Genomic DNA, 22166 nt, shown 5'->3' with positions numbered 1-22166 from the left:
GATGCCTCTTTTGGTTTTTTTTTTCCCCCCCCTCCAGTTTTGCAGAAGGAAAAAATAAAGGCAAGACACACATGTGCAAGACAGCAAGAAGAGAGGATGAATGAAAATGTAACTGTTTTGCCTTTATGCAAAGAAAACATCACATCGCAGCACAGGGAGAAGCAAAGGCTGAGACCCTCGAATTCCTGTGATAAATCCAACGCTTGTACATTAAAGCTCCCCTTTGTTGAGAACACTGTTAGACACAACAAAACAGAAATGTTAGGTGAGTGCAAGCTCTGCCTGTGACCTTTCCCTCTGTAGCCGTCAGGCTTCATTAATTTCCACAAGGCCTGACAGCTCCAGCGTTAATACTCACACTTGCGGATCGAGCCACACAGCAGGTTCAGAGTCTGCTGCCTTCTCCTCTCAAACTCATGCATTAGGATTTCCTCCATGCTGGCAATGGAAAACCAAGTCTAAGGAACATTAAACACAAAAAACTACGTTACAATAATGCCGGGGTTGAGCCATAAACCCATGAAAAGCAAGGAGGTGAATCTGGATCTCAGCTGGGCGCTGCCGAGGGACACAGGGACCACAGGTCCTTGCCCAGGGAGCACAGGTGGAGCAGCACTGCACACAACTCTGATGTGCACCAGCACTGGTGCCCAGCACCAAGTTTCCATCCTTCCCTTCTCTTCCACAGGTAAACGCAGTGAATTTTGGGCCCAGGCATCCCCGCGTGCACTGCAGCACCTGCTCGGCTCCAGGTCTGAGGTAACCACGCTCTGGCACTGCTCACCACTCCTTGCTTTTATGTTTTTATGTCTCAACCATAACATTATTCTAATGTAACTGTTTGTGATTAATATCTCCCCTCCTGTCTGTTGAAATGAAGAATGCAGCACTGCGTAAGCGACAAGCTTTTGTTTCCCTTCAGCGTCCCACGGCTTCCTTAGCATTATTCTGACATAACTTGTCCTGTTTTTTTGATCTCCAGCTTGTTTTGAACTTCACCGGGCTACTGTTATTGAAACATGGAAATCCTCACTGAAGTTGAAACAATTAATATGTGACGTCTCTCTGTTTTGAAACAGGATCTGAAGTTTTTGTTCAGTCTAACCCCAAAAGCAAAAAAAAAAAAAACAAAAAAAAAACAAACAAAAAACCAACCAAACAAAAAAAAAAAAACAGCCTCCAGATTTTGCAGCTCAGAGCACTGCCAACTTTAGGTGTAAAAAGTCCCCCCAAACTGACTTTAAAATTATGAAATCTGAAACACAAGCAGCACAGATTGCTTGCTAGTCCCTGGAAAGGCTTTTTTTCCAGGCTTTTAATTATGCAACCTAAAAGACAGAGCTTTCAAGAGGAAAAAAAAAAAAAAAATCACATAACTTAAAATCAAAGGAGCTGGCAGCTGTGAAATTTCTCTTTAAATTTAGCAAATTCTGAGACACCTGGAAATAGCAATAGCCTTGTGCCTTCTCATTTGCACAAGTGCTTCTTGCATTAATGGGAGTTCCTGCTCCTCTCCTCTTCCCCACCTGCAGAACGACACCTGAAGGACTCCCAGGTCTGTGCTGGATCCTTCTAAGGGATCCTTTAAGGTGCTCACTTGGGAAGTCATCAGGGACTTTCAGGGAGGGCACCTTTTGCCTGGCAGAGCTGAAGGGTGCTCCCCTGAACAGAACCACCCTGCACTTACAGGGACGCTTGCAGCCAGCCCCTGCAGCTCAGGGTCTGTGTGTGCACGTACAGAGAAATACATCCAGTTTTTGTCCAACAGAACTGCAGGTTTTTCCTCTTGCAGCCGAGCTCTTAATGTAGCAGGGCTGAGCAGTTTTAGACCAATTTCAGCACCTTGGTTTCAAATGGCTGCGACCTTGAACTCCAAATACCAAGGCTGGAACTTAAGCTCAGCCTTCACAGTGCCAGTAGGGCTAAGTAGAAATGGCCTTCTTGGACTTAATTTAGACTTAATTGACAAGAAACAGTTTTGGTTACTATTGCATTAGGCTAAAACATAAAAATGAACCCTAATACTATCTAAATCTAATAAGAGAAAGGCATCTCCCTCTCAAAAAATTTCAAAGCATTCTCCATAAACGCATCACAGATCAATTTACATGGTGCTTTTGCCAATAAGCAAAACAAAATCACAGGTTCCAACTGGCTTAACTCATATTGGAAAGTGCGAAAGCAAATGCTAGAAAATGCAATTACTGCAAACAAACTCCATTTTCTCCACTCAGGAGGGAATTTCAGAGAACATTTTATTGCCCTCAAATAATATTTCTAAAGGCATCAATACACAATTCTATTTTCTTTTCAGAGCCCACCACACTATATAACCTAATCCTCCATAAAGAAATTCACCAGATTTTGAAGTAATATATTGGTTGTTGATATTACCTTGTGCACACACATACTGTATCAATTTAAATGACTTTTCTCCACAAACCTTAAGAATATAAGAACCAGCTTCCACTGCCTGACACAAACAGATCTGGACCTATTTCCCAGAACATACCCTTTACATCTGTCATCTACAATTCCAATTAAGTCTTTTCTTTTTCCTCCCTTAAAATAAATGAATAAAAGCCACCAAAAAGAAGGTCATCTTGAGAAACAATTATACAGAAAGTAATTAAGCTAATCGTAATTATCACAGACAATGTCTTGGCATTTTAATGTACATGGATTTTCACACTGCAAAAGGCCAGGGAAAGCTAAAGGACGAGATTTTCCAGAAAAAGTGAAATCTTTATTTAAAAGAGAAACAAGGTTTGACATCATTTCTTCACTACTTAGTGAAGGAAATGAGAATGACGAGTGCAGGACCCAGATCTAGATTCTGCCCCAAATTCTTCTACCTTACTGACAGAGACCTTTAAACAAGCAGCAGAAATTCCCTTTCTGCCCGCAGGACTGACCAACACACCCCCCCCATCAGGACCCTCCCAGCACCTACCCACCTATCTAAATATGAACAAATCAATACACCAGCCAGGGAAACAGATGATCTCCAGAACATTCTCCTGTTCCCCAAGTCTTTGAGCTAGTTCCCATTATTTGTTTGCTCATTCTTAGAAGAAACTCTCTTGAGAATTACAAATGCACAAAGCAGCAGGATATCACCTTCCTCTGTCTTGTGGCCTGGCAGAGCCCAGTCAGTATTTCTGAAAAAAAAAATCCCTTCAAATATCTCCTTTTTTCTGTACCCCAGGAAGGCATTCAGAACATTTCTTATGAAGAGAAAACTCTCAACATACACAAACAAGAAGCTTCTAAAAACTATTCTCTTTCTATGATGCATTATATTCTACATAACTTCTTGATTTTATACCTGGAACTGAAAGATTTCTTCCTTTAAAATTATTCTTTTTGAGCATATTGTTGGTAAACTATAAAACATGCTGGGGTTCATAATTAACCAACTGTCAGCACCAGTGTTATGTGGATAAATACCCATCATGGTAAGAGGAAAGATAAAAGCAGGGATAGCAAGAATAATCACAAGGAAAATAAAGAGAAGAAATGAGTTAAAATGTTTTGTTAAGTATCCCAGAGGCTTTAAAAGCATGAGCTACTGCCTAAAAACAGGACCACAGCTTTTTAATAACTCTGAGAATGTAACCAGTGTGCTGAAGCAATTAGCTGCTCTTGAGATTTTACCCTGTGAACCAAGCCTTGTATTTGCAAACATTCAAGTATAAGAAGCAAGTTTGACATTCAAAGGTAAGTTTTAAACATATTTTCACAACGCTGATGCTTGTTGGGAAATGTTTCTTCCTTTCCTAATTTGGAAGGGCAGAAACTGAAAGCTTGAGCTAAACTCCACTTCCAGAGTGCAACATCCAGCAAGGATTTGTGTGCCCCAGAGCCACCCAGGGCCTTTTTGGAACTGTTCATGGAGGGTAGAACTCAAAGAGGAAGTGCACAGAGCATGCAAACAGAAATTACAGCCAGCTCAGGTCTTTAGGAACCTCCAGCACCATTTTCTGAACCCCGTGTTTAAATTTATTATTCCAAATAAAGCTAAACATTCCCTCATAGTCTTCCAAGATGAACTTGGATACCAGGAATCTCCTGAGCCCCCTAAGGAAATTCCTTTTGAGGAATTTCCAGCTCACAGAGAGGTCCCTTAGATACTGAGAGAGAAGCAAATCACTCCAGCTGTATCATGTTATTGCAAGCAGCTGAATTCCTCTTATGCAGGTTTTCTTCCTGGCCCTCCAGAAATCCCCGAGCAGGAGGGAATTCCAGAACTCCCTGAGCAGGAGGGCACAGATCCCTTCCTTGTTGAGTTTAGGGGACAAACACTAAACACTAAAAGGAGAGTGAAAAGGAAGCTTGAAGCCTGATAAAGGCTTAGAGTGGTAACTCTGGACATTGGCACCAGTGATTTCTGAGTGCTCTGTCTCACCCCTGCTACTGCTTCTCGCCACCTCCTCTTTTCTACTGCCTTTGCAGAATTTCAATTTCCAGTCCACTGGTTGCAATTTGTGCTGCAGCATCCCAGGACCTCACAGCAGAGCGGCCAAATTCACACTGAACTTTTTTTAAGAATCCACATCTCTGAATTTCATTGCAGAAAACTGAAATGCCTCCTAACTGTCCTTCCAAAAGCAGGACAAAACAGAAAAAATTAAAAACAGTGCATGCAATGTAAACTCCATTCTGCAGCAGAGAGTTTGCATGCTTTTGTTTGTGACAGAATTTGGGTAAAACACTTGATCTTTCCTGTCCCTGTCACAAGGAGATGGGCCCTCTGCTGCTGCCATCTCTGCTCCTCAGTAAGGATAATTGTAAGCCACTAACCTAGCAGTGAAATGTTTTTTTCAAATGAACGTGTGAATTTGAATTTACAGCACCATTTCCACAAGGTGCTTGAAAATCTCTGTGATGCAGCATCTGCACCTCAGAGCAGAGAAGGACACTGGGAATTCTGGTCCACCAATAAATATTTGTCTGTAATTAAACGCTACGGTTAATTGTTGGAGCATGCAATTTTTCACCTGGCGTGCTTTCTGCAGAGTAGGGTCTCTCTTGACTTACCCATTTTAGCCATCTTTTCCAGCCTTTAATACAAAACATAGGATGAGAAACCTGCTGTAAAAAGCCACGACATGCAGGCTAAATCCTGCTGAATAACACAGCAACTACAGTTAATCAGAGCTGGTCATCAGCACAAAGCGTTCAGAGAGCAGCTACTTCAGTCACTTAAGGCAAAGGTAACAATTTAATCCTGATTTATTCTCCTTTCTGCCCAGGTTTTGCCCTCTCACCTCACAGGCAGGCATCACTGTTCTCACAGCTGGTCTCAGGGAAGCAGTTTGTGAGGAGCTGCATTGCTTCCACTCTGCACACTCTGGTACCTCACTGCAATGCCAGACCCCTTCCAACACCAGAGCAGAGGTGTTTGGTCCTTCCCCTCCCCCTGTCAGCCTGGCTGCCCACCACGGCAGGGCATCCCCTCCTGCCCTTCCCACTGCAGCCAATGGCACAGGATTGTAAATTGGTACATTTACAGCAAATGGGGAGTGCCTTTCTGTAAAGTGTGGGTTGCAGAATTCACTGAATTCACAGAATCCCTGGGTTGGAAGAGACCTTCAACAGCATCGAGTCCAACCCAGCCCCAACACCTCAACTCAGCCCTGGCACCCAGTGCCACATCCAGGCTTTGTTAAACACACCCAGGGATGGTGACCCCACCACCTCCCTGGGCAGCCATTCCAGAACTTTATCACCCTTTCTGTAAAAAACTTTTTCCAAATATGCAACCTAAATTTCCCTTGGCACAGCTTGAGCCTGTGTGCTCTGGTTCTGTCAGTGCTGCCTGGAGACAGAGCCCAGCCCCAGCTGAGCACAGGCACCTTTCAGGAGCCCTGGTGAGTGCTGAGGTCACCCCTGAGTCTCCTTTTCTCCAGGCTGAGCACCCCCAGCTCCCTCACTTGTTCCTCACAGGGTTTGTGTTCCCAGCCCCTCTCCAGCCTCCTTGCCCTCGTGGGGTTATTTCTCATGGGGTTTTTAGAGGGGACAGCAGTCCAGGACCACAAGCCTGGCTACAGGTGCATTATTTTATTCCCAAAGACCACTGAACCTTGGGAGAAAGGAGAGGAGAAGGAGCAAATTCCTTCCCTGCCATGCTCAGGAGACATCTCCTGCACAAAGCTGCAGCAAACTTCGTGCCTGCCTTGCAGCTTTTCTGCTCATCTCTCAGTAGTGAAGGCAAATGCCAAGTGCTGCTGAGGGAGCAGGGAGCCTTCAGAGTAACATATGGGGGAGAGCAGCTCAGGGAAAAGTAAGGACACGTGGGTAATTCTTTATCATTTGCAGCTCTGTTTTAAACTTAGAGCCCTTTGTGTCGGCTGGTTACACCAAAAAAAAAATGTAATGGCAATATTCAAGAGAGAAGGAGCTACTGCACTCTGATACCCAGCCTGCCCTGTAACGTGAAAGCTTCTGGTTCATTAGAAAAGATGCACATAATTCTGAGGTCTTTATGGTTCACCTACCAAAAATTACAGGAAATTCAAAGTACAGAGTGCTCCTGAGCTCTCATTTCCTAATTTTATTAACTTGAGAAGAGATGAAGCTCTGGAAAAAGCAAGTGAAAAAGAACAGGTCCAGTACTTTATGTCCCTGTGCTCTCATTTGTCTCCCTCTTCTTTGTAGTCTCCACCCCCAGTTTGATGTTCCTTTGTTCTCCCTGTGCTGGCTTTCCATGGCCTCTCTCCTTACTCTGCTGTGCCCTGGTGTGCTGCTTTGAGAGGGTTTGGTGGCTGTCACCTCTCAGCTGGGGTGCAGGACAGGAAAAGAGACCAGAACAGCTCCGTGAAGTGAGGCACTGACGTGACCTGAGCCTCAGAGCCACCACAAGCCCTGAGAAGTTCCCTGCCCAAAGCTGTGGCAGGGCCACCACAATCCAGCCCTCCCCTGAGCCCAGCCTGCTGCCACGGGCTGAGGAGCACAGAGGGTCCTCCTATGCCTCAGGTTTCAGCTTTTATGTTTTTCAGATTATATTCTGCTTCAGTGTGCACTTCTGAGCTTCACATGAGGGGATGGGGAGCTCTGTGCACAGAGCAGGGAGACAAAACAATTCCTGCTCCAGCTGGGCACCAAGGACAAATGATCCAAAGCTCAGGCCCAGGAGCACAAACAGCGTGGGCTGGAGAGAGAAAAACAAGCAGGATGGGAGTGCCTGGGCTAAAGCTGGAATGGGACAATGAACTGCAAGGTGCAAATGGAGCAGAGCTGATCCCAGTGAGAGCCCCCGGGAGCGCTCGTGCATTTTGGGACCATTTTGGTTCCTCTTGGCTGCAGCCCTGGCTGGGCTCTGGTGCTGCCCAAGGTGGATCCATGGAGGAGATCCTTTGAGTCAATCCCTGCTTCGTTCTTTAGCTCTGTTCTAGTCTCAGCTCTAGATCAGCCTGCACCAGGCATCACTCCCAGCCTCCCAGCAGGGCTGGAGGTGCTGCCTGAGGGTTTTGGTTCACCCTCCAGAGCAGGTGCCACCATTCACTGCCATGCCCAGCACAGAGCAGGACAAGGAAAACAAAAGTTCCTTGAGCTCTGGGGAAAGGGGTTCTCCCCTTCTCTTCCTCCCCACCAGTGGTGCCCACAAACGTTAACACCCACCCTCCAAAACCGACCTGTGGCAAGCACATTTCTCTCTCTCTCTCAGGATTTTTTATTGAGGTGCACAGAGAGAAATGAAAGAGAAAACAATTTCTATTTCTGCTCCTTGTTTTTCTCTTGTAGAATGTGTTTAGAGAATTGTTTACCCAGAGTGAGTGCTTGGTTGGATCATGGTGGATTGTTTGGGCCTGACAGCCAGTCGGATCCACCTGTGTCTGGGCTCTGGAGAACAAAGTCACGAGTTGTAAGTTAGTTAAATAAAATAGTTAGAAAAAGTAGCATATAGTACTTAATATCCTCTTTTATATAACATATTAATGTATTATAACATAATTATAATAAAGAAATCATTCAACCTTCTAAAATAAAGTTAAACATCATCATTCTTCCCATTAAGTTCACCAACATCTACAACACCTAATTCAGGTTTGAATTAGGTTCAGGTTTGAATTCCCGAAATTCAGGTTTGAATTCCCGAAATTCAGGTTTGAAGGTCTCCTAGCAGGCCTGGCAGGGGTGGGTGAGAGACAGGTCTCTCTTTCACAGCCCCAGTGTGCCAAAACACATCCTTCCCATGCAGGAATTGCCCAAGCCCAAGCACCCAGCCCCCTGCAGCAGAAGGGTTAATTAACAAGCCACGCAGGCTGGTTATAGCCAGCAATAAGCAGCTCTCTGTTTTTCTTTAAGAAAAAAAATAAGTCAGTAATTCTTGGCACATTTATTAACCCCCTAGTATAGGCAATTACTGGAAGATAAAGGTCTGCTAGTCTTGCATTACCATAAATTGCTGCATGTTGCTTTTCTACAGCACGGTAAAGTCCACAACCAGTGTGAATAAATGCTAACATTTGAGTTTTAAGCTCAATTCAATCCTCTCGATCTAACATTTTTAGCAGGAATTCACTTTCAGGGGCTGTTGGGCCACCAAAAAAAAAATTATTTTATACAAGCCAAAAAAATCCAGGATGGTATTTCACTGATAGACTGTTTTGTAGCTCAAGTTTAAGGTAATCTCACATATTTCCTAACATGCAGAACAGAAAAGAGGAAGGCAGGTGGGAAGTACAAAACCCCTAAGATTGTTCCTGCTGTCTACGAGGTTTTGTACTCACATACAACATAAAAAAAATAGTGGCAATAAAAAAAAAAAAAAGAAGAAAAAAGCTTTGTAATAGACAGAACACCACCAACCAGCTTTAAATTGAATTACACAGCCTGCTAATCTTTATGATGAAATAAAATTTCTTTGAACACTTCACATTATACTAAAATCCGCAGTGCTTTCTCCCCAGCCCCAACCCCTCTCTGCTCAAAGCAACTCCTCCACCCCTAAACCATTGTTCTTCCCAGCCTGGAATGTGATGCTCTGCTAACAGAAGGACTCATTTTAATTAGCTATTGTTAATATGGCATGCACGGTGTGAAAATGTAGGGGAGCAGTACTTCTGCACTTTGTATTTTTGATGCAACGTTAAATTTGCAAGTGAAGGAATTAACTGATGGTGTACAAAGAATCCAGCCCTCCACTGCTCTCCACTGAAATCATTCTCATTACAATATGTGGCTGTGGCAGCAGCACTGGAGGAAGAATCTGATGAAAATGTCTATAAAAGTTTCTATTTGAGTGGCATTAGTTGTTCCATGCCTGCTCAATGCAACAACCATAAATCTCTTTTCTGTTTCAAAGTGGATTTGCGGGAAAGGGGGAATTGAAAGGAAGAATTATTTGGGTTTTTTTTTTTTTTTTTAATATACATTTGCTTTGGTTACAGCCTGTTCTAAGAAACCTGATCATCCCCTCCCCCCTTCTAAGACAACATTAGCAGCCCAGGGAAGCAGATCCAAGAAATGACCAAGCAATTATTGTGATTGAAAACCCATTCAAGAATTGTGCAATACTCTGCAGTGCTCACTGGCTCCTTTCTGTCATTGAAAATTACCAAATGAACATATTAGTTTAAACTTATAAAGAGCCACTCACTCCAGAACATTATTCTCTTTGAAAGCACATTTTACCTGAGCCAAGTTTTCTAATGGCTGTCAAATAACACCTTTATATTTGCTTTGACTGACCGTGGCAATCCGTAAAGAGAATTTTACACTTTAGCAGCAAACACAGTTTTAAACCCCTCCGTTTCTCTACAGACCATTAGGAGATAGCAAAAATGGATTTTTGTGGAATCTCTTTATGAAGAATTGCCAGGAATAATAAGAGCAGGACAAGAAAGAACTGATCAGATATGAATGATCTTACTCTGCTCCTCAGGCATAAATTCCATTTCAGTCAGTGGAAGTTTTACTACCTCAGCATTCATTTTATCCAATGGCTTCTATTTTACCCTCTGAGTTACACTTCTGGGGTTCTGTTTCCCACAAAGCCTCTCATATCTGACCCAGAGCAGAGGATAAACATGAAGAAGCAGCTACAACCCTGGCCCAAAAGGAGAATTTTGTACTTTTTCCTACTTTTGTTTTCACATTGCACTACAGATTGCTGCAACAGGAAAAAGTATTCAGCCTATTACCAAAAATCAATATGGCTGTATTTCCCCACTACTTTATAAATAGAATAAAATGAAACATTCAAACTACTTTTGTATTATTATTTTGAGAAGAAAAAGCAAAGATAAAAATTAGTAATAACAGATCATACAAAGGTATATGCAAATAAAAGCTGAGTGCTGATTATTAATTCAGGCAGGCCATATGGGAATTGAAAACTAAGTACAAATGGGAATTTAAGCATGACATTAAACATACTCCGAGTTAGAACAAAAGCAAAGGAAATATTCTTAAGTAGTAATATGGCAACAAACCCGAAATAAACTAGGCAGAAGATTTTTAAAACTTTATGGAATAAAGACAGAGTGAGATGCACAACCTAGAGAACTACTAAATCAGTAAAAAACCCACGAGCCCTCAGCACCAGCTCACCCTGTAAATAAAATATCTCCATCCCACCCCAGTGTCTGAAGCTTCTCACCAGGGCCACCACAGAAGACAGAGCTGTTTCCAAAATTGGATTAATAGATTTTCCAGGGAGTTGCTTCCCTCTCTCCCAGAACAGCTGTGCAAAACTCACACATACTTAGAGGATTAAAGCCACCTCAGCATTTCCTTTCGCTTGCAATGAATGCAATTTTTTTTTTAAGTGCTCAGAGTTTTGTTCATCAAAATGGTATTTTATGTTTAGTCAATTATTCATTCCAGCCGTAACAAGCAGAGCAATATAGAGTTCAAAATATGCTCCAGATGGTAAAAACACAAATCAGAAATAAATCAATTTATAAAAAAGGAAGAGATTTGTTTTTATTGCCATAATTTAACTTTAAAATATTCACAAGCTTCCTTCTGGTTTTAAATTACCCCAGAATACTTTAAGCTAATACCCCTCTGAATCTGGAGAAATTCAGAACTCATTGGTTTGGTTTTTTTTTTTTTTCTTACATAAAATAGTGTGATGTCAGATGCCAACATAATTCACATCAGAAATATACTTTAACGGAGCAAAAGCCCTCAAGAACAAAGGCTTCATCACACTGAAACTGTCCTCAGTGTACATCAGTACAAGGAACACACTCACTCTAAACCCTAAATGAGCCATGCCTGGAGAGGAGATGCAGCCAGATAACTAAGCCAGACCAGAGAGACTGAGAAAGGATAAAAGTGGAATGTGACCCTGCATTTTTAAACAGTGATAAGAAAAGAGCTTGATCTTACTATTATACTATTCTGGTACAGTTCTTTTTTTTTTTTTTTTTTTTTTTTCCCCCAAACTGAATTATGCTATCTTCACTATCAAACACATTCTGGCAGGTGTCTGGCTTAGCAGTTTTGAATATAATTTCAAATTTCCACAGCACTAATGCATAAATTTAAATGAAGACTGGAACCAAGTGTCTGTCCATAGTTCTGAGAGCAGCACCACGTTTACATTTTGTCATCTATTCCACGTAACAGCCAGCAATTCCAAGGTGATGCTGCTATTTTCAGTTGCTAATAGTCACCCAAAAATGAAGTTTAAAGTAATTGACAACACTTTGCTGAGGACCACATCCACATATGCAGAGCATAACAAGAAAACCTCTGCATTAAAATTATAAAATCGTTATTTCCTTCTCACTTAAGTAACATGATCAAGGAACTACAGCACAGGGGAAAAAAAAGTTTTTTTTTTTTAGCTCTAGCAACAATGTTTACACTAGAGGCAAGCACATATTACAGGTGAAGGAATATCTGCTCCAGTACAAATCCATATGTATTTGGCCACTAAACCATTCACTAAGTTTTTACAGTCATTAACCCAAAGAAATTAAAAGAAATAAACATTCAGAACAAAAGCAAGACTTAAAAAACATGAAACGAGTTGCCAAATCCTAGAAGAACTCAGGTAAAACCTGACTAAATTCAACTTTCAGCTCCACAGACAGTACCCAGCAGCAAGATCAGCTACTGAATTTATCCAAGTCTACCACTGCAAGATTTTGCCTAGCTCATGCAGTGATATTCTTTATAACAGAAACCCTGCATGGGGGAAAAACAAACAAACCTGAAGCAAAAAATGAACACAGTGTGATATAACCACTAAACAAAAAAGTGCAAAATGGGCTGTTGGGGAGAAATTTCTACACTGAATTCAAATTATTGACACAAGCAGGGATATGCACAATCAGGCCCATAGTAACTGAGCAAAACAAACATATCAACTCATTAAAGATCTATCTGCCTGAATTTATCTTTGCTTTCCCTTCAGTTCTTATGGGTTATTCAATCACTTCCCATCAGCCAGAAAAGGAAATATTGCACTATGAAGACAGAGTTATAATTAGATATTCTTCTATTTCATTTCACATATATGACTGAATGAGAATGGATGGGAAAAATATGAACAGAGATAATAATAGCAAGTTGAAGCATTCAGTACAAAATAGATTTGGCACAGAATAACATCTCTCAGTTCCTCCTCAGCACATAATGCTGTGTTTACTGCAAAATTAGTTAAGTTAATATATAAGAGATTTTTAATGAAAACAATTATAAATTTAAAATAACTGTGTTTAAAGCATTTAACAGTCCCTAAGGTCAAGTGATTACAGCAGTTACAAGGCCCGAGGGACATGTTCACACCAAAACAAAGTGAATAAATTACCTCAGCCAGCGCATGTAATCACTAAGTGACCACAGAGGTTATTCAATGTATAAGCCCAGATGACTTCCATGCAAAACCAATAATGAAAACCTAACAGCCGAAGGGAAAAAAAGCATTGAACTAGCAAAAGTTGCTGGAAGGGCTGAGAACTTGGGAGAATGGCAAAGGGAGTGTGGAAGGCAAGCTCCATGGCTTGGCTGTGGAGACAAGGGAGAAGGATGAGTGCTGATGAAATGGACAGGCAAGATGCTGAACATTTTTGCCAGGTGAAAGACCCAAATTGTTGTAAAAGGATGCAAGACTCAAAAAATGTAACCCAGCAGGGCTTTAAGCAGTGCTCTCAGCCCTGTATAACTGGAATATCTAACACCCAGTGAAGTACAAGCAAGGCAGGAGCTCACAATAATCATCTCTCAACTTTCCCCTTGGCTTTACTGCCAGGAAAAATGAGGGACAGTTCCTGTGTTTTAGTTATGCCATGATATAATTCTGATGGAGGCAGCAGGAGCCTGGTTTTTACCACAGAGTGGGTAAGATAAGCTGCAGAATGAAACCCAGCTTTGATCTGGCTTCCCTCCCTCATGACATAAATGATACAGATGCCTTGTCTTCACTGCAGCTTCACAACACAGCTGCCAGTGGAGAAAACCAAAGCCAGGAAAGACAGGAAAACATTTTCTCTGTAAGGACCACCTTGCAATTGGTCTATTTGATTCTCACTGTGCACCTTTGGAATAAGGTTCCTATCAACTATGGTGAAAAAAGATGCTACTGAGGAAGCAAAAGGAGCCCTGCTTGCTCCTGGTATGTATTTTTTTTTTAACTACTGCACGTCATCACCTCACATCCTGGAAGGTATTAGATCTTCACAGCACACACAGTAAATAGTCCCAGAGTAGATGGTAAAACACAATTAACACACTTTGCAGAAAGGAGTCTGAAAAGAGAGGCAAGAGGACGTGCCTGACTTTGGTGCTTTGGTTCCTGGTGAGGAATACTTGCACTCAAGCAAGTGTTCACCAACACTCCCACAGCTGAAGCAATTTGCTGGCTTGCCCTGTGCCAGGAACCTAATAACTGGTATTGGCATATCTATATATCAATATATATCTATATCTATATATCAATATATAGATATCTATATATATATCTGTATATCTATATATATATCTATATCTATCCATCTATAGACAGATAGACAGACAGATAGATGAGAAAATGCAAGTGGACTCTCTGCATGTAAAAAAAAAATTTGTATCTGAAATATGAAAGGCCCTCACACAGTCAGAGCTTCCAGTTTCAGTGAAACTGCCTGCAAAATCTGCTTTTGCAGATAAACCCTATACTGTCTTCCACAAGAACTATGCACACATGCTAGGAAAGGCCCCTGGCAAATTACTGAGGCTGGAGCACAGCCTGTCCAAAGGGTTGCAATTCTTCTGTTGGGCATGTTAAGCCAAGGACCTGTGTGCTAAAATAAAAGCATCAGGAAGCCCCTGTTAGATGCAAGCAATGCCAACACTGCAGGATTCCCCATGGAAGGGTGAAAGCTCCCTGACAGATTATTTGGGCTGGCTTTTTGCAGCCCTGAGTGTTTTCAAATGCCAAGCACTGGCCACAGGCTCTGGCTGTACCTAAAGAGCATTTGTGAAGTTTGTGAAATTATTCAGGGGCCAAAGAGGAGCTCAGGTGGCCAGACACTGCTCCCAGCAATGCACTCAGGGCAACCTGTGCTCTCCAAGAGGCAATTCCTCCTCTGGAGCTGCACTTACAAGCAGAAAAAAGGTAGTTTTGAGCCTAGCAAACCTAGCATCACTTTCCAGAAATAAGAACAATACAGCTAAGTTGCAGTGATATGATGAGAGAGCCCCACTCCCTCGTGCACAGCAATAAGAGAGAAGGAAAAACACTCATTCAAAGAGGAAGTGTGGAAATCAGAGGAGGTCAGGTAAAAAGAAGAGTACAAAGAAAGCCCAAAGAAGGATGACAAGACAGACAATGCAGAAGTTCTTCCAGTTAAAAATCCCTTTTGTAAAACCAGATGTTCCTTACATATCTCTTGAAGGGTCAGCCAAGGAACTCCAGTGCAATAAAATGATGTAGAGATGCTACAAATGATAAAATATGTACAATATACATAAGATAAATTATGTAGAGATGCTGCCATCACCCAGCAGGCAAGAGAGAGTGCAGTAAGACCTGACAACAAAGCTGTGCCTCAAAATACTTTTTATATAACGCTGTCAATTCATTCTGATGCTTCCTGAAAATCAGCTCTGGGTATTTCTAGAGCAGGAGGTGACCTGGCAGTGCATTTACAGCAGGAGCCTCCCACACAAGCTCCCCTCCTTCCTTTTGGCTGCCTGCTGTTGCTATTTAATTGCCCTCAATTCCAGCAAACGTGCTGTCAAACACAGCAGAATATGAGAGGCATTTGCAGTGGGTTTGGTTTGCTAATTTGAGATTTTTTTTGGTTAATGTACTAATGAGTGTGGTGGGTTTAGTGCTGGCTAATCACTAGTGCATTCACCAGGATGTACTCTCTTATTTCTTGTTCTGAGGTAGGACTAGGGGAAAGGTAAAGTAGGTTTAAAACTTTAAAAGAGGATAAAGAGAAATTGATTAATAGTAACTAAACGAAAAATTAATAAAAATTAGAACAAAACTTTTAGGACACTTCTCATTTTTCTCTAACCTATTCTTTCTTACTGATAATGTAAAGAAACAAAACCCAAAATTTTAGTTAATTTACCACTTTTAGAATAATCTTTCTTTAGTTTACTTAGGGAGAGAAGTCTTTTTTGTTAATGATATGGAGGCTTCTGTATAAGAAAAGTTTTTTTGTGTTTCTTTTATGAATAGTATATGCTTGGGGAAATTTGTAATTGCAAAATTACTTCTATTTATATAAAATTTTTTTATAAGCTTTGTTTATGGGCCGTGTTCACTTATGGGTATGGTTTTAAAGATGAGTTGCTTAAAGGTAAAGGTTTTCATTATCTAGCTTGAAAATTATCTTTATCTCTGGGAATAGAGGTCTTTTTTTTTCCTCTCCCTAGCGACAGTATTCTACCAAAGAGATGCTGACTGCACTTGATCTAAGTTGAAATACCACAACTCCAACTCAAAGGGGCAAGCATGTGAATATCACCCCCAAAAAAATTCTCCAAATATAATATATATAATACATAATATTATATATATTATATATTAATGTATAATATATATAATGTATATTTTATATATATAATATTATATATAATGTATAATATATAATGTATATAATATATATACTATATAGTATATATTCTATATTAAATATATAATATATATATAATATATTAATACATATTATATATAATATATAATATTATACAATATATATCACCTAGTACAATTATCTAATATATTAATACTATATAATAATTATATCTAGAATATATAATGCATATAAAGTATTGTTATATATTAATATTATAGATATAGATACAATTACATATCTATAATATTATAGATATGAAATATATATGTGAAGAATATATATTAAATAAATAAATATGAGAAACATATTTATATATGAGAAATATACATATATATATAAGAAATATATATATTTTTATACATATATATATATTTATACACACATATATATATACATATATATATATATATATATACACATATATATATATATTTACAACAATACTCTTCCAAAAGTGTGACTGATTCTGCCACAATCAGAATTGTGGGAATCAGGGAAGGAGGACTTCCATCATCTCCCTGCACCAGGTGCCACCACCTGCTCAGCACTCCCGGCAGTTCTTGCCGTGCACTGACTGAACCTTTTCCCCAAGGCAATGCAGAAAATGCAGCAAAGTCTCTAAATCTGTCTCAATTAAGAGAATTATTATTATTATTTATGATTAACAAGCGAGGCTAGAAGCAGCACATCACACGAGGACAAGTGGAGGAAGGGTGGGGGGGAGATTCCTCCAGCGCCCTAATTCAATTAGCAGGCGGTGAGTGACGCTCGGACAGGAGGGGTTAATTGGGGTCAGCAAAACGCAGTAATTCCTTACCTAACCAGTCATTAAACTTCTTAACCTCAGAGGGCAGCCCCAGCTCGGTGAAGTCGCCCGTGTGGAGCAGGATGTCCCCGTAGGGCATCTGGATGCCATCTGTTCTGGAGTGCGTGTCCGAGACGCAGACGAAGCGCGTGTGGCCCGCTGGCTTTGGAGTGTCATATGGGATAGGGTCGACCCTAAAGCAGACACAGAGATCTCGTAACAGTCACAAGGTTAAAGCCCCTCACATCCATTACTGCAGAGATCAGCACGCAGCTCCCTCCACCAAAGCAGGCACGCATCCCCCGACACACGGCACTGCCCAAAACCCAGGAGGGAACGCGGTGCTGCTAAAAACTTACCTGGTAAGGAAAGGAAGATTGAAACAGGCACAACATGCAGGCACTCTGTGGCACTAAAGTGTGTTTGAACACGGGGAAAAATGGATTTAGGAGGCTTTGAATTCAGGTGTTTTGCATCCTTGTACACGGACAGGTACAGGGGCCATGGAACTTCAGGTCTCCCAGGTGGGCCAGGAACAGGCTCTCACCTGAGCTTAGCAGCTGATTTTGTCCAAGGGCATAGGTTCTCCTATAGATCCCAGGGCAGAGTGTTTGTTTACACACAATAAGGTACATTCAGGAGTGCTTTGATGGAGGCTGGAAACTGCAGAACCAAGTCTAGTGGCAGCTTCCTGAATTCAGACACAAAATCCTGAGCTCGTCTTCCCAGAATCTAGAGTCAGAACTGATGTGCTACCACACTAAGCAACCACGTATAAAACTTTTTTTCTATAGCCAACAATGCTAAAAATTTAGTTCAACTGGTTACTGGCAAGCTATAATTGCTAATTTGATTTTATCAATTACATCATGGAAGTCTGGTCATTTGGTTTTTGGTTAATATTTTTTTTAAGCACAATCAATTAAAAAAAAAAAAAAGGTAATCAAAATGTTTTGTGCATACTTAGTGGTTAGAAGCTCTAATTTGTAACAGAATAACTCAAATACAAAAGGCAACCCATTGCCTACTTTGGAATAGCAATTATTTCTCTGCAGAGTTCCCATAATTTGATTTGCTCAACACTTGAATAGCACAGCATCTGGATTAGTGCCACAGAAAATCCCATCCCAATTCCACAAAACTTCAGCTCATTCCACTGATGTGCCACTTTGATCATGGTTAGAGCTTAGCTTCAGCTAGAAACTTTGAGGTATTTAGGAGTTTTGTCAGGATAACATTCTACTTACATCTCAAATTATCAGGCTAGAGAAACCAAGCTCCAGCTACTTTAAAGCATCCAAAAATAATGCTATTCTAAGACTTATTTGGACAAACTGGCACAACAGGCATTCAAAAATGAAAGCAAAAACAAAATTAAACTAGTTTTATTAGTTTTGCTCTCCACACTGAGAAGAAGCACCACTAGATATCACTGTGAGTTTGTTTGTCCTCAATCCCCAGAGCTAGGATGAGATGTATGGTCAGTAATAGAAAATAAAGCACAAACCTTAAGAAAATACTGACTTTTGAAGTATTTCTTTTGCTTACTGAACTGTAAACTGAATTAGCATTTAGTTTTTACTGTGTGAAAACTTCTACCAGTGCCTTGAACTTCAGCTCCCTGCACAGGTAAGAAAGACCAGAAGCATCCTCCAGGGTGCAAAGCACTTCCCTGCCCTGGGGAGTTTTAGAGTGGCCCCAGAAATCAGACTCCATATGTTTATGTCCTGGTCTCCAGTGGAAAACTGTCCCTGTGAATGCACTTACTAACAAGATTTTACTGAGATAGAATTAAATTTTGTTAGAATTTTAAAATTATATTGTATTAATATTACATTATATTGTATTATATTGTGTTATATGTTATGTTATTTTAGTGATGTTATATTTTATATGTTATATGTTATGTTATGTTATATTAATTATGTTATATTATGTTATTTTTTATATAATATATAATTCAGTTTTATAATATATTATATGAATTATTTATTATATTTGTTAGACTATTCACAGCTAAATCACTAGTGGGGGAAGCACTAATATTTGTTAGAGTGCCTTTTCCTAGGTACCATAATTAGGTCTTTCCAATCAAGCTGTATTTACTATAAAAGTACCATACCTCGTTGACACGGGCCCCTGAATTAATTTGCAAAATTCAGGCTCTCAAAGATGAAGCTGACTTTAAAAACAGATTCTACTGCCAGCTGGACTGGAGAGCAGAGAATTTAGTGGATAACTCCTTCTGGGGTTTGGTTTTGTACCAGGTACAATTCCCTGAGCCATGAAACTCATACTACTGCAGAAACCCATGAGAAAAATCCAACAATCAATGGAATTTTTTTTTTTCCCCTCAACAAGGGTCTAAAATTAACAAGGTTATTATTCCAGAGAAAAATTAATTTACCCATTGAATTTGCACTGGCAAGCTGGGCAGAACTGCAATCAGAGGCCACAGTGCTTTTCTACATGGTGCCTTCCTTCCAAAATATGGGGGTCCCCAAACCAACATTTCCCTACTTCCCAGCCTGTTTACTCCAGACAGCACAAAAAATGACCCCCAGCTTTCACCATCACCACAGAACTTGTTCAGAATATCTCTGCTTGAGCTAAAGCAGCACTACCTGCCCTGGGGGGCCCAGTTTTGTTTGTACACAGCAGCGATGCATTTGCTGTTCTCTGCAGCTTGCAGCCGAAACAAACCCTGTTCTGCAGTAGAGCAGGACACTGAAACCTGCTTCAGGATTTTCCCATTCGTGCCGTGACTTACAGAAAATCCTATGATCAAAATTCATTAAGTCCCTGACCCTTCTTTCTCTTCTTTACAAACACTATGATGTTGCCAAGTAACCTTTCTTCCTACGTCCTCGCTTCCTTCTCTTGCTCAGTAGTGCTTGCCTGCTAAGTATTTCCAAGTGAGATACTGCAGCTGATTGTGCTCACTCCATCAATTTATCATACTCAAAACAGTCCTTCAACAGAAACTTCATAAAAGTGCTGTTATTGCCACTCCTAAAGGCTCAAGTTTTCCTTCCACCCACAGCTGCAGCATGGCAAACAGCAATATGAGAGTCTCTTTTCCCCCTGCATCCTGAGAGAACTGGACTCTGAAGGCAAGGCACTGCCCTGCCACAGCTCCTGGTGACACACAGGTTCTGGGCTCTGAGCAGCACCCTTCCTCCTGGTCTTTCACCCTTTCCTCCTGATCTTTCACCCTTTCCTCCTGATCTTTCACCCTTTCCTCCTGATCCACTCACAAACCAGCAGCTGGGGGCTGCACACTGCCATTGCTAAAAGAGTCAGTTATGCATCTGACCCTTACTGCAGTTCAAGCAGATAAAATAATAAATAATCAAATAATTACTTCAACCCTGTCCACCGCCATTCTGCTGAATCAGAGAAAGATTCAGCAGCATCTTTCTAAGAAATTCAACTTGTTTCTTTACCTTTGCTGCAAACACAGTGCATCCAGCTAACTCGGACACTCTCCATCACCACCAACAATTTGGTTTTTTTCAGTCTTCTTGACACGGCAGACTGAACCACTTCACAGACTATGTGATTACTGCACCTGGAACGGCGTGCTCATGGAAAGATGCAGTAAGACATCCAGATAGAAGAGATATTCAGAATAATTTAAACGTTCATATATTAGGATTAATGCAGTGATCAGGAAATAGGAAACAGCATGAGGCATGTTGCACCCTAGCAAATCAGGCACTTGGCTGTTTTATAAAAAGTTTATGTAAGAACAAAGTCCCGTAAGGCAGTTGAGCAATGGCTGCTCTGTGAGCTCATGACAGTAATGCAAGATCTGCCACGTTTAATGCATTCATGACAAGGGCTCAGGAATCAGAAGGGACAGTGTAACACCATACTCCTCTAGCAGAACCTTCATCAGATGAATCCTCACCAGCAGAGGCTCTCACCTGGAGCCCCTCGGGCACAAAGCTCAGCTCTGCAGTTCCTCCCACATGTGCAGGGGTGTGGATGCTGACAGTCTGGGCAGAGGGAAAGCCAGATAAACTTTCCCAAGCATCGTTCTGGGGAGTTCTGAGACAGCTCAGAGAAAGAATTAAAAGAATCCTTAATCTCTGCGACTGGTGTTTGAAACTTGTTGTTTATTTGTAAGATGTGCACGAGCAGGGCGTTGTTCATCAGCCTATGCTCCACTGGGGATATCTGTGACTGAATTTGTGGGTTTATTTTCTATGACAGCTATATAAGTATTCATTATGCACCCATTTAAGGACAGGCTTCGAGTCTGTGTGCCACATAAAACCCACGTGTGTCGTTGCACTTATTTACTTTTAAGATGTGTACAAGAAGAGTGCTGCTCCTAATCAGCCAATAATGTGAGGAGTGTTAATTGAGGACCAATCAGGTCAGACCTTCTCAGAGCTGTCTATAAAAAGAATGTGATGTATAATAAACTTCACATTTACCTTGCAACAACATAAAAACCTGTGTCACTTGATTCAACCATCCCTGATGCAACACTGGGGCAAAGGACTTGATTTAGGATGTCTTGCTACAAAACAGACACGTTAACTGTGCATTTCAGCCCAAGCCTACACCAGTTACTCACAAGGATGTCTTATAAATCAGCAGTGTTGGAAAGCTCCTCTGAGACAGGCAGGGCAGTGCAGCCCTCCCACAGACACAGCTGCAGCCACACTGGGACCCTGCTGTGAAAAAAACTCAACTCAGGAAAAAAACTCAGAAAAAAAAACTCAGGAAAAAAAACTCAGGAAAAAAACTCAGGAAAAAAACTCAGGAAAAAAACTCAGGAAAAAAACTCAGGAAAAAAACTCAGGAAAAAAACTCAGGAAACACCCGAGCACCATCTCCCTGAAAGGAGCCAGTTTTGATTGTGGAGGATAATTCTGCATGGCCGAGTTCAAACGCTGAAAATAAGGGTCTTGGGGTGTGTGGGAAATGAATCTGTAGAGAGTTTTTGAAGTTTAATAGAAAGTTTAGATAGTACGTATTTGTGTGCAAACTTTGAGGTAAGAAATGCTGATTTAGAAATACTATTGAGTAAGAAAGATGTTGTTGAGAGAGAGAACTAGAAAGAAGTTTTAAAGGGTGGTTTTGTAAATAAGACTAGATATTTTAGAGAAATAGAACTATGAAAGATGCATTGTAATAAGACTTATGAGGGGGAATTTCAGATTATTAGTTTTAAAACATTTATAGTATAGTGTGATTAAATCAGTAAGTTAAGAAGCACTTGTATTGTAATTAACAAATAGTTTTTGATTGAAATAGTGTAAATTATGACTTTTTTTTTTTTTTACATGAGATTGAAAATAAAATAAAAGTTT

At 40.8% G+C, this 22166-nt stretch overlaps 1 protein-coding gene across 2 annotated transcripts in view; it reads right to left on the bottom strand.

Moving 5' to 3' along the window:
* The window catches only part of MPPED2 (metallophosphoesterase domain containing 2), a 113259-nt gene that overhangs the window by 57851 nt on the left and 33242 nt on the right, over nucleotides 1-22166 (bottom strand). For both annotated transcript variants that reach the window (XM_053979738.1, XM_053979739.1), the window contains exon 3: nucleotides 16852-17033. In XM_053979738.1, the coding sequence (XP_053835713.1) occupies nucleotides 16852-17033 (182 nt within the window). The remainder of the gene's footprint in view (nucleotides 1-16851; nucleotides 17034-22166) is intronic.

The sequence above is a fragment of the Vidua macroura genome, chromosome 6 (assembly GCF_024509145.1).
Source record: "Vidua macroura isolate BioBank_ID:100142 chromosome 6, ASM2450914v1, whole genome shotgun sequence".
Classification (NCBI taxonomy): Eukaryota; Metazoa; Chordata; class Aves; order Passeriformes; family Viduidae; genus Vidua; species Vidua macroura.
This window is presented reverse-complemented; position numbering and strand designations above follow the sequence as displayed.